General features: G+C 30.3%; 1 protein-coding gene across 1 annotated transcript in view; it reads left to right on the forward strand.

Moving 5' to 3' along the window:
• The first annotated feature begins 1748 nt into the window (after nucleotides 1-1748).
• The window catches only part of vg (vestigial), a 53570-nt gene continuing 41113 nt past the window's right edge, over nucleotides 1749-14205 (forward strand). The window contains exon 1 of the mRNA XM_008201106.3: nucleotides 1749-2230. Within this exon, the coding sequence (XP_008199328.1) occupies nucleotides 2078-2230 (153 nt within the window). The 5' untranslated portion in view covers nucleotides 1749-2077. The remainder of the gene's footprint in view (nucleotides 2231-14205) is intronic.

Consider the following 14205-nt stretch of genomic DNA (forward strand, 5'->3'; position numbering starts at 1 on the left):
TGTGATCGTAATTTGCAAAATTGCAACCGAATTCAATTTTTCTTGACAATTATTTGACGCACAACCCCACAAGAATGTTATATTGTTGTTAACTGGAAGCGTACTACATTGGTATCCTTAAAAATTTAAGTTCAGTGTTGCCAACAGACTCAGTATTTCTGGATCAGTCTACAAAAATCAGGAAAGTTTGACAGAATTTTCAACGAAAAATAATTATAAGGTAGCACAAGTAATTATTTATTTACCGAATTTGAGTGTAAATTGGACGCTTTATTGCCGAGTGGATTTTTAAATGTCGAGTGATAACGAGAGGTTTATCATCCACGAGGTGAAATAAATGAACCGATTTACCCGAAAGCGAGGTCAATACAACATTTCATTCTTCAAATTAGACTCAACAAGGCTTAAAATTGCTTTAAATTTGTTAAAAATAACTGACGTTTCGTATTGAGAAATGCTAAACAGTTGTCAAACCTTTCTTACACAGAAGAAAAACCGTAAGTTTTGACAGTGATGAAGAATAAAAAACATTAAAATTTCGCAATGAAATTATTAGGTAAGTATACTAACTGTTTCAAAACTATAAAAACGTCAACGTTGTATTTTACAATATTATTTTTTAGAATAAAATTGATAAAATTGTTAAATAGTTATTAATGATTAGATCTCTCATTGAAACTATAAATTACATAACCTATTATTTTTTTTGAAGTGCATGAACAATTTTTAACAGCTAGTTTTGAGAGAAAATGATGTTGGCATTTTTATAGTATTGAAATAGCTAATAGGTTTGGAATCGGTTAAGAGGAAGTGTAATTAAAAATTAATTGAAAACTATTCAATTTAATTAATTTAAATTAATTAAATTAATTAAAATTTAATTCAATTTAAATTGTTATTTATTTTGCACTGATAAACTTCAAGTTAATCTCGAATTAATATTTAATTAAATAATTACATGTTCTGTAAACCGACCCTTAGGGAGGTAAGCAAATACATTTTTGTTATTATTATTTACATGAAGGCTTAAATTGTTCTGAATTACTTATGACTGACAGTCTCGTAATTTGTTATTAACCTAAATTAAAGGTGCATTTAGATTTTCACAGCCCACTTTGAGCACATTAACGTAAAAAAGAATTCTGATACAAAGGAAAAAAATAATAAGTGAATCGTTTATTAAATTTTTCATTAACGAAAATTTTTTATTAAAGTTTGATTATGGAGATATTTTTAATTTTGTGTTTTAGATGTCATTTGCTTCTTCATTCTTTTAAAGGGTAAAAATGTCAAGTGAAACGTTCTACATACTTATTGCTTTATTTTCAAGTACGTTTGTGCAATTATTTAGAACGAATACCTATTTATACGTAAGTGTAGAACAAAATCAATAGTATAACTATTTAAAAGAAAATCAATACGCGGTTGCTATTTCAAACAAGTTTATATTCTTCATCGTAACGAGGATTTACATTTTCGTGTCACCTATCCATCAAAGATGCTCTATTCCCTGCACAAAAATAATTCCGTATGGCCTCCATAACCCTTGTAACTATTATTTGATATAAAACCCAATATAGGCGGTCTGCATTCTTCTTTAAATACCCATCTCTCATTGGCTCCCGCCCCAGCTCGTCGCACCGTCATTGGCCAATGTCACCGGAATGCTATAATCATGCCAATAGGGCGTAACACCAGGGTGGGGATAGAGAGGCGGAGTCAAGTAAATACAGGGGGTAAGGAATTTTTATTCCGGATACCCACTTAGTTCCAATACCGGTTCTGCACGAGGTGTATGTCGTGATTTCCATCCGTGACGTAACGTGATTTCCGTGGTAAACTGTCAAGAATTGAAAATATGTGTCGCTAAACACTGACAGGATGTAATTGCTTCGAGCCACAATGATACCCTAACAAAAAAAATCGCGAGTGTTGTTGTTGCAAAGTGCCCTTTGCCGACGGTTTTCGCTTTTCGTTGCTTTTGTTATTATCGTTTTGTGACTTGATTGATTTTTCTGTACTGAGTTGGGAGTGGTGCAATAATAGTGTTGCGTCTGAGGCGTTTTGCAATGTGTATATGTATATAATGAGTTGTTCTGAAGTTATGTACCAAGCGTATTATCCTTACTTGTACCAAAGGGCCGGAGCAGCGCCGCCAGTGTCGGCCCATCCAGTGCCAAGAACTGGACCCTTTAGTTCGCCGTTTGGGGCCGCACATCAGTATGATAGGGTGAGTTGCAAAAAACTCGAAACCGTGGTGTGGAGCTCATCAAAATCACTTTAAAATTAGAATCGCTTGTTTTTATGAATTTGTGTGGAATAAGAAACCAGTTTCACTGTTTTATTATACGCGCTACTGGCCAGTTTATCAGTCCATTAATGCCATAAGACAAAAATATATTAAAATTTTATAATTAGTGAAAATAAAATTAGCACAATTAATAGGTTTAATTATACATTTTTATGCTATTTTAATAGGTATAGCTTTTGCACAAATAAATTTGCATTTGTAATTTTGTCGATGCCGGAGACGTGTCTGCAAACATGTTGACTTTATAGATTTATAATTCATTAATAAATTTTCTGCCTTCATTGCATGGCAATGAAGCGGTTTAAAATACTAGAAAAATATCAAAATCAAACCAAAATAATTTATGGAATTCATAATTTCTCTAAAATAGGTTCAATTTGAGTTAATTCAAAAATTAACATGGCAACATTGGAAAACAGAGACAAAAAATGTAAAACTGCGAAGTGAATTTCGGAGTCGGAAGCCACTTTGATTAGAAATTTAATTTCACGTTCCGATTAATCCAAATTGGCTCTTAACATAAGTGTAGGTAGTAGTTACTGGGTGTTCCAAAAAACAATCATTTCAAATGGTATAAAAAGACAACTGTTTAATTTTTTTTCAAATACTTACTAGATTTTAAAAATTGGTAGAATTACGGGAAAAAATACACATTTACTATGATTTGGTGCATATTTTAAAGTGATAACATCTGAAGTGTGCCGGGCTCAAGAGTGGAGTGAAGACTTGTCAAGATTGTCAAGAAAAATCGAATCCGTTTGCAGTGAATTTTATAGAAAAATGTGTTTTATTTTTCTTTTATTTTTATCATTTTTTTGTTATGGAGGTTCCCACAAAATTAATTTCAGAAATTGCTTCTCATCGGGCTCATAATTTTGTCTTTATAAGGCTTTGCCATCACTTGTTTAAACTGGATTTGTTTATTTTTTCAATCCAATAAAGAATTAATTTTTTTTTCGTTGACACAAGGCCAAGAAAATAAACTTTTTCCACTAAATCCAAGGTTCAGAAGATAACTCTTGGTTTTAATATACAGGAGGACGTTAAACACCATACGGTTTTTTCACTAAAGTTGCAAAATTACGAATTCTGAATAAAAAATGGGTCATAAAGTACTTAGTTCTAGGAAACCACTGACTGCGCCAATTAAAAGTTTGTAAAACACAAGAAACTGGCGTATAAAAAAACTAGAAAAAAGTAGCTCAATTTTAATATAGGTTTTATACCTATGTAAAAAACCTGCAGTAATTTTTTTTAGAATATTATTTTCAAGATTCTGTTTGCTAGAATAATTAATTTTGTCATAAGTACAAACGTTTCTTTATTTTCAAATAAGATTTTTAGATTTGTTAATGTTATAGGTACAAATTTACAAAAAAAATTAATAATGACTCATTTTAAGCCGTTTAAAATGAAAAAATGTGCATTACTTTTCTTGTTCTGTATTTTTCCTAATATACTACATACTTTCTTGTTTTTTTTTCTTTCTTTTTTTCTTCCCTCTGTACATCAAAGGATACCTTAGGATATTTCTTTGTAAACTACGTGCAACAATTGTTGACCAAATACTTAAACTTTCATCATGTTTGTTTATTGTAGTCTCCAAAGTTAGAAATTGTTGGCAATTAAACGGGAATTACCGGAATTACCTAATTTTATTCCGTGATTTGTTTTTTAACAAATTCAGCTTTAATAAAATATGGTGTATGTACTATTACTACTATTAGGTATAAAAAGTAAGATCTGAGCATTATGACTTACTTACCTTTTCAATGATCAAATTATGCGTTAACGACTACAGTTCTTATTTTGAAGTTCATAAAAGGATTTCTAATATTCACAATTTGGAATAAAAATTTGATTTGAAACTATTACGCGATTTTTTTTTAACATTAAACTATACTTTAGGGCGTAAACGACTAAAGATGATATTTTTCAATAATTTTTACGGTTTATTTACTTGTAAGTTTGTAGCATGGTCTTGTACTGTATTTTTTATACAGGGTGGTGTTGCACATAGTTTTTCGCGGGCTGTGCCTGTCAAGTGTAACTAACAACATATTCCGACCGACACGAACTCGATTACAAATTTTGAAAATTTGTATAGTGGTCTCTAGTTTGCAAAATTTCAACGTTTTTAGTTAATTTGTTATTAGAAAGATCTAAACTACAATTATATTTATTCTGTCCTTTTATATTAAGTACTAGAATAGTACATGATTATTGTTTTATTATTTTAATGATTAGTTTGACAAACGCTAGCATGGGTCTCCAAAAATTTAATAATTAAATGTGAAGTTTTTGTGTCTAGTGACTTGTGACTTTTGTCAAAAGTTGTGTGAGACACACTGATTGACACTGTAGGTATATTAAAAATTGTACTGTTCATTAACAGAATTAAAACAAAAATAAAAAATGATCACACTATAAGTACTCTTGTGATGTGGGATAATAATTTAGACATTAGAACTCTAAATATTTTTTTCAAAGACTATTCTTTCTGTAGACTTCAGGCTGCTTAAAAGTTTATATTTTATATTTGAATTGGCGGTTCTTATATTTTTTCAATAATGGATACTTACTTAAAATCCTAGCATTTTTTAGCAAGACAAATATTTTGTAAACAGAATTTCGAAAACTGCTGCTAAGTGCTGTTGACAGTAACATTTAATCTGACATTAAACCTAGTTGATTATACAATAGTTTCTCGGCATCTTTTGTGAGAGTCATTCAAGAATCTCGTCATCGCTTTTATCATATTCAGTCGTGCATTAAATATAATTATTTCATCTCTTGTATGGCTGGATAGGGTCATTCAAATTGTCAACCGTTTACACATACCTAAGTGAAATTCTTGACCTTAGGTTCACCAATTTTTACAAAGATAATGTAAATGCAACTATTATAGATTGTAAAGCCGATCACAATATGTTTCTTAATGACTGTAGGTAGCAAATAACTTCACGGATGTCATCAAGTTCAAGTTGTTAACAACATTCACAACTTTACATTTTTTTCTAACAATGCTTTGTAAGGCTTCCACCATTTGTCTAAACGATTGTTTAACAAAGAAATTAAGCATTAGCAGTCATTGCTAATTATTAATCATAATAAAAATATTGTTAATTTACAAACTAATTAATATCAGGAAATCTGCAACATTCAAGTACTGTAGAAGCAAATAATACGTTTTATTGGCAATGAACAAATATCTGCATAATAATTAACACTTTATTTTGACACGTAAATTACCGACTGTGTTTTTATTTTACTAAATATTCGACCAGATAATTATATTTTCTTTATTTTACACTTCATTAAAACATATTTTTACTACAATTTGTCACCCACATAATAATATTCACACTGGTGACAGTATGTTTTCGACAATTGTATCAAACGTATAAATTAACACAGTATGTTATTTTGTTGTAGATATATCGTCGTTTTGATTTTTATTGAAAGATTATGTTAAAGATGTCAAGAGACAAGATCTGAAGCAATTAATTCGTAAACATTATTTTTCTATTTCTTTTAAGCTCAGGTAATTAAACTTTCAAATATTCAGATTTAGCAACAATTTTTTGTGATGGTGTTACCAAATTATCTGATCTTGTACCGGATTTCGACTTAACGGATAATTTCATTTTACGGAGATGTCTAAATATTTATGGCGATCTTTTTTTAAGTGAAATGTGGGGCAATCACAACAAATTTTGAGTGTGATTAATGATTTTCAAATTTTCAAATTGAGTGTCTTAAGATTATTATATGCGACAATTGAATAAAAAATGCAGGAATGTGTGTACTTTATTATGGTAACAAGCGCTTCCATTGCAAATCTCTTTTCGTTCGTTTGAGGAGCAAGTCCGTCAAGAGAAGAGATTAAAAGCAATGATCGAAATTAACTAAGAGAAGCAACTAAATGGTGTGTTTAATTAAACCCACCGTCAATTCTCTGCCTTCTATGAGGTATAATTAAAGACAGTCTAAGAAACGGTGACATATACGAGCCAGTATCTTCGATATTTGCTTTATTCATGCCCGTGTTCAAAGAAACGGTTATTAAAAAGAAGCGCGTAATGAACCGGACAAGATTTCAGCTTTGCTTAATTAATCCGCGAAATTAGCTGGAGTGTTTTACCGACGGTAACGGTAAAGAAAGTGAACTCGAGCACATGCTATTTTCGGGCCGTTTATACTCAAGCCCAACCCTTCCATTAAAACTTAATTTATGAAAGCGAGCCATAAAAATGTTTTTAGCAATTTTCAAAATTAATTAAACTTTAATCCGATTTATTGATGCTTCTAATAAATTATATCGGAAATATTTGTTACTTAAGATAAGCACACTTTCAAATTACATTTTCGAAGTTCTTCGTAAATCTCGAGGATTCATTACCCACTTAATCCAAATCGTATTATTGGGCACCTGATGGTTTTTTCGCTACGCCGCAAATATACGGGTCAATTAAGCGGTATTTAGCACAGATGGTTGCCAGATTTTTGCAAATAATTAATTAATTATTGTAACGACGATTATTTCTGAAAGAACAGTTCGCGGAAATGAATTATCTCTTACTGGTGAAATATGTTGCTAATTCGTTCGATGATAGGTGAATAACTGAATACCAGAACAGTCACTTACCTGGTAAGAGTGCACCGAAGATAACCTAAAGATTAATCGGTTCTACAAATTGCTATAATTGGAAAGTAGTTAATTTGAACCTGCAGCTCAACTAGTGTTTCCATAATCTCGAGTTAGTTGCTTCTAACTGCATGAATTTGACAATAATTAGACGAATTTTTTTTCTACTGTTTGTTTTAATTAAAAGTTGCATGTTAGTGCAGTGAGCGATTTTTAATTTAGATCTTGTATTATGATTATGACATATCATCGAGAATGTCGAAAACACGTTGCTCTTGTTGTTAACAACAATTAACTTATCTGTGTTTTATCACAAAATAGTGACTTTAAACAAAAATGAAGATAAATGAAAATTTCCAAAGTGTTTTTTTCAATTTAGTTTGATTATATTTTGTCACGTATTGTCGGTGCACTCAACTTCATGCGTTTGAATTTTAAGCGCTTTGTTTCATGTGCAAAACAATTACTGTGATTTAAATAATAAATGTAGTTCGTTGTTTATAATTTTTAAAACATTACTTAACCATAATTTTAAAGTTTCGAGTTTTTATTAAAGTAGTGATGGTTGTAAGTTATGCAAATGTGGATTTCGTGCCGATATTACCACTTTTATTATGATCTGTTGATATGAGTTACAACTTGACGTGATATGAGTCAATAAAAAGTTGTACGTTATTAAAGCCACCCCTTGTGAAGACTCTAGTTGATTAATATTTTTTGCCCGAACAACTAAATCATCAAAAGGTTAGAAAACAGCCAAAATCAGATGAGTTACACTTTCACATCCATAAATAATGTTTCGCTACACGGAACTAGTTTTCCGATTCACTAAAATCTTCAAATTAATTAGAACTACCATTTCACGAGTTAAAACCAAAACGTTGTCGAAGTGACGCGTCCTGTTTTGAAAAAAAATCAGAAGTTGGAACAATCTGTTAGAGAATTGCGCCATCGAAATACGGATTTCTCACGTCTGATATGTAAATTTTTGTTTAATGTGTACGGTTTTATATCAAAGGTTGACCGCGACTACATCGCTGTTCGATTTTTATTTGTTGACATCAAAAGTAAAAGCCGAACGGTGTTAGACAACACTGGTGGAACCGGCTAGAAAATAATTTAGGCGCATCTGAAGGAACACACCAGCACACATTTATTTAAAACACGGTGCAGTATTGCAATAATCTCGTAGATTTTGGTACAGCTGCAGGAAAAAATCAAAATTATATAAACTAAAAAGAGGATTTTTTCAGCTATCTATAGATATAACGAGTAAATCACTGAAATATATGTTGTATAATACAGGGTGAGTCAATAGTGGGTTTATTTCTGACATATTCGAAGATGCAACCAAAAATACAAATTGCATTTACCACTTGGATACTTCGTTTGATTTTTAAAATCATTTACTGAATCAACATTGGTTTTCTATCTTTTAAATAATAATATTATTATTAAAAAATAATATTATTAAATAATAATAGTTCATAATCATAATGAAATTTTAGCAAAACTATCAAGACAGACTTGACAAAACTCAGAACAATGTAATCGTGGATAATTTAAAAAAAATGATTACCGATCTGTTCAGCTAGAATCATTATTATTGGATGCATATAAAAAATCAGAAATAGCTCACTATTGACTCACCCTGCATTTTATTATTTAAAAAATAACTAAGTAAAAAAATATATACAGGTGACCCAGTGGTGTGTAATCGCTCTATAACTTTTTTGCTATTTGAAATGTCTACTTAAAATTCACAAACCGAAAATATTTTTATTATACACAGGTTTTGCATACAGGAAGGTGAATCAAATTTATATTTTTTTTAAATAGAACATCCTATACAGCGTGCTCAAAAACTGGCGCACCAACTCAATGGTGTGTGGTAGAGAAGTGGTTACATATAATGGTAAAAATAGTTAAAAAAATCTTTGTATTAAAGTTATTGATAAATAACTAATTTTAGGTAAATGATATGTGGCAACGTTGTCTAACAGTCATGATCGCAATAGAATTTGAGCAACAATAAAAATAAATTATTTTTGAAACGGTTTCCTAGGAAATAATTCCCAGTGTTGGCACATCTACACATTGTGAATTTTTGGATGAATTTTAATTTTTTTAAATTAAAAAAACTACTAAAATCTGATAGTAAATTTTAAAATAATTATTCATCGTTTTGTTACGGAACGATTACCTGGTATGAAACATAGAAATATAAAAAAATAATGAAAACTAAAGAAGTTAACACAATAAGTTTGTAGCTCCAGATTTTTTAAAATATAACTTTAGGAATTTTTTTAACATTTTTCCCGTAATCTGCACTTGCTTCTCAATAACGTACCACTGAGTTAGTGCGCCAGTTTTTGAGCACCCTGTATAGGCTCATTTTTTTAAGGTTTACATTTGAAACTTTTTATTTTCTAATAGGAGTAATAGGTATAATTAGTGCTTTAAAATTCTGTACACGATTCATATCGATCATTTTGAGTTCTTCGAATCTTTTACTATCACATGAAAAAAAATATTCACTTATTGCAAAGCGTTTAAGACCTTGGTGTTTGAAATAAACTTCGATAAATAAAATTTTTAACAAAAAAATTTACACAATGTCAAAAACTATGACAGATAATGAGATAAGAACCTACCAACAACTTAAATTTTACTCAATTTGAGAAGACGAATTCAAAAATATAAAAAAAATGTGTGATGTTACTATTTAAAATTTCAAAGTTGGAGCCAACTTCTCGTACTTCCGGAAATTCAATCATTTTGAAAATAATTTAACTCAAAATGGTCGATTTCGGTTGTCTTTAAAATTTCAAAGTCGTAGCTACATTGAAAGTTAAAAAGTTCCTAAGGCTCTAAAAGAATCACCCTGTATATTTTTGCACAGTTAGAATATACGTGAAAAAATAATAGAACTTTGTTAAATCATTATAGGCATATTTCTTTCCGATTCGGAATTATTTAGCTTTTTATCAAAAGATCAACTTTTGAAAAATACTGTGAAGTGGTTGATGAATATTTTTCGACAAATTTACCACAGAAAACTTAGAACATAGTAGTTTTAGCAAATAGTAGACTTTTGGTTGAAACACGCAGATAACGTACAAGCTGTGCCAAAACGCTAAAAGTTGAATAACTTTTTTTTCAAATAGAACACCATGCAACTACCTATAGTCGATTTTTTTTTCTAATCAACTGTCTAAGAGCCGTCAGGTTGGCATTAACATAAATAGTATTTTTTTTAATAATGGTTGGTGTAATTTTTTGCCTGGCTATTTCAATTTTCAAATTTTTTATGTTGTTTCTAATTTAAAACACGTACAACAACACATTTAGTTATTTTAGACCACCTTTAGACTAACGAATTAACGATTAACACTAACATCCAATTTTCAAAAATGTCAAATCTTGTGTTCAAAATGTCAAATACAGAATACAGCCAGTTTCAAAAGTGGTTGGACATGAACTTTTAGCGTGATATTGACTATATCAGACTGGTCTTTATCAGAATTTTGACACTGACAGTTCATTTAACAGTTCATTTAAAAAAATGAACTATATTTGTTTACACGGATCAATAGCATTTTTCTTGAGCTTTCTAATGATACTGGGTTTGTATAGCAAATTTGAAATAATATTTCCTAAGGTTCTCAAAAATTGTTTTCTTTCCTTATTGATTTTTCTATTTATTTTTCATAATTGAAATTCATTTATTTATTAAGTAATAAATGAAGGGTACAGCGGAAAAACGACCTCAGTTTATTTTAACTAAAATCACAAACAATCAAATTCAAAGTTTTCTAACGTAAACCCAATACTTTTTCTTCAGTACTTATAGTGTACAAGCCTATCTTGCAACACATTTTACTCTGTCCTAAAGTCGTACGATGTGCTATTTCCCGCTTTAATTATTTGATAATACTCTCATAAACTACAGTATTAAAACTGCATCTCATCTTCTAACAAGTGGACTGAGGTCGTTTTTTCCTTGTACTAATATAATTAATCACTCTAATCATATTAAAAAATAAATTACCATTTGACTTCAGATTCTTCTTGGCTAACAAATTTTCTTGTAATAAAATACATTTTTTAGAAAATCTTAAAAATATTTAAAATTTGCTGTACAAGCCCCAAATCTTTAGAGAGATTATTAAATATGCTATTGTTATGTGAAGAGAAATAATTGGTGTTTCATTTGAAAAAAAAAGAGTTATTTAACTTTTTACGTTTTGGCACATCAATATACGTATCCGCGTGCTTTAACTAAAAGTCTACTAATCGCTAAGAGCCGGTTTACAGAAAATTTTAATTGCAATTAAATTTTAATCGCGATTAACTTGACATTTGTCAATGCATTTTAAATGGCAACTTAATTCGAATTAGTTTAATTTCGAATTAAATCTTAATTTCGCTTTCTGTAAACCGATCCTAAAACTACAAAGTATCTTAAGTTTTTGTGTTGCAAATTTGTCGGAAAATATTATTATAAGCGACTTTGCAGTATTTTTTTAAAAGTTGTTTTTTTTACGAACAAAAAGTTGAATAACTTCGAAACGGAGAAAGATAGATCTATAATAAAAAATTCCATTATTTGTTTATGTAGAATCTGATTATGTAAAAATATATACTGTTTCATTAAAAAAACACTAACACCGTTCTGTATACATTCCCTTGTGTATGATAAAAATATGTTTAATTTGTGGGCTTTAAGTAAATCTATCGTATAATGAAAACGGCATGGCAATATATTGATATCAAAAAAATTATAGACCGAGTACACCTTTTGAGTCACTCTGTACATCTATTTAAATTTTATATTACAAAGTAGGAAATTTTATTTTTTTATTGGTAATCTATTTTGCTTATTTTAAAAACGCTACAGTGTGTATAAACCCAACTTTAAAAAACGCGCGTTTCTTAAAGTGCCAATGGCAAAATCAATAACCCAAAAAACGTGAAGTATAAATGGCATCTTTTTAATGATTTTTTATACTAGTGACCATCAATTCTATGACAACGAAAGGTATACTAATCTCACATTACATTATTTCCAATTTTTGTAATATTAATATCAATATTTATGATTTCAAAGTGTACCAATAAAAAAATAAGATAGTATTCGTGGATAACTGGTCTTTAAAACGCATGCTCTATTTCGAGCACTTCGACTGCGCCGTCGTGCTCGAAAAATCGCGCCAGTTTTAAAGACCTCAATATCCACTTATACTTTAATTTGTGAATAATAAATACTTGATTTTTTTCGACTTTAAAAAATAGTTAAGCAAATAATGAAGGAAAAATATTTTTATTACTTGGTTGAAATAATGACTAGCAGTGTAACTCTAGCATCGGAATGATAGTTCGAATCCCGGTCACAATGGCAAGAACTTGTTCAAGACTTGACGTGGAAGTAAAGCATGCTAAAGTTTCCAGTCTATTTCCCGAGTTTTTGGCGCGATTTTTGCTTGGGTTTAGTGCATTCCTGCTGCGTTCTAATGTGGGAAAATGGCAAAGGATCGCGCGCGTTTATTTTTGACCTTAGATGAAATTCCAGGGGTGACTGAGCGCCCGATTGTTTTTAAGAGACAGGGCCGGTCCAGCTGTTTGCGTCGTGATGAATAGACTGGGAACAAAAACAAGTCACTTGTTGAAATTAGAAGTCCGGGAAGAGAGTTCTGTCCGGCGCCGCGGAATGCTTTGACAAGGCCGACTCCATCATACCACTTGGACAGCACTCAGACTTCGATTGGACTCGATTCGAACAGGTCAAGAAGTTGATTTTGCATATTATAGACGGACACTCGCGCCAATTAATCACTTACTTATTGCTCGCAATACCGACGTTGCGTTAGCTAAAAAAGATAAAAAGCAAGCCACTTTTTCATAAAATTGTGTTGATTTTTCGTTTGCTAATAGGTAACGTCTTTATCGCAGTCACTTTACAAATTATTTGAATGTAGTATATGAAATGTTGCCCTAGCTCGATCTAAGAAAATGAACCTTATAAGACGAAATTTCTGAAAGGTTTCTTCTTACCTCGATTGTCCCAAGTAACGAATGCAATGTCTGCAAGAAATTCATAATCAGCCACATATAAATCACATAAAAATGCATATTAAGACTACATGATTAGGTTATGCTAAATTATTTTTAAGTTAATGTCAGAACGTATAATTATTTTATAAAAAAATTGTTTTAAAACTATTGTGAAAACTGTATTTAGTAGTGGCTTGTTTCTATTTTCTAATGAAACGGTTTAAATAGTAATTACTGAATATAACAGTCTAAGCACGTATTATTTAACGCACAAATCAACTACAAAAAAATAAAATTAACGGTTTTAAGTTTTAAACTCATATGTAATGTCAACTTGATAGCGTAAGTAGTCACGTGCATAAGAAATGGCTCCCTCTGAAGTTCAGTTGAGCATAAAAAACTAAATTCTTACCTATCGTTTTCTTTGTGTGAAGATGTTAATTGACATTGTTTTGTTCTTTGACAAATGGAAAAAATAAAAAAGATTATATTTCTCTTAGGGTTGCTTTTGCAATTGTCAATAAACCCCGGATAAATTATTCGTAGTGTAATTATTATGATTACAATTGCTACAACAATGTTTTTTTCAAAATTTATCCCCACAATAGGTCTTATATGTAGGTATTATTAATGTTGTTGCTTATTCCATAGATACGGGTAGAAGTAGTACACCTTTTTTCTACAAGAGGTTACAATGGCACATTATTTGATTTAGTTATTCTTTTATCTTTCTAATAGAATAAAGTGGCCATTTGGTGATTTTTTATTCTGTTTGGTGATTTCTTTGCAAAGGAAACTTTGCATTATACACGTAAAGAAAAGTTGGAATTATCTGCTCGTGATTTTTTTCTGAAACCCGTGCTCCGCACTTGTTTCACTCACAGATAATGAACAACTTTTCTTTACTTATATATTAAACTACTATTTGTGTTGTCATAACTAAAAGTGTATTTTTTTGATTGGCGTTACCTCACCGTAATGAATGAAAGAATTTCATAAGATTTTGTGTTATTTTTTTCCGCTTACCTATAGCGAACTTAACGAACGTTCCAATAAAACGAACTTTATTTTGTATTTTCAAAAAGCAAAAATTTTTTACAATTTTTCATAAGAAAAAAAAAGAAAATGATAAAGTCACAGTTTCAATGAAAAACCAAATACGAAATAGTAAAAATTAAAATTTGTGCTGATT

This window comes from Tribolium castaneum, chromosome 5 (assembly GCF_031307605.1).
Source record: "Tribolium castaneum strain GA2 chromosome 5, icTriCast1.1, whole genome shotgun sequence".
Taxonomy (NCBI): Eukaryota; Metazoa; Arthropoda; class Insecta; order Coleoptera; family Tenebrionidae; genus Tribolium; species Tribolium castaneum.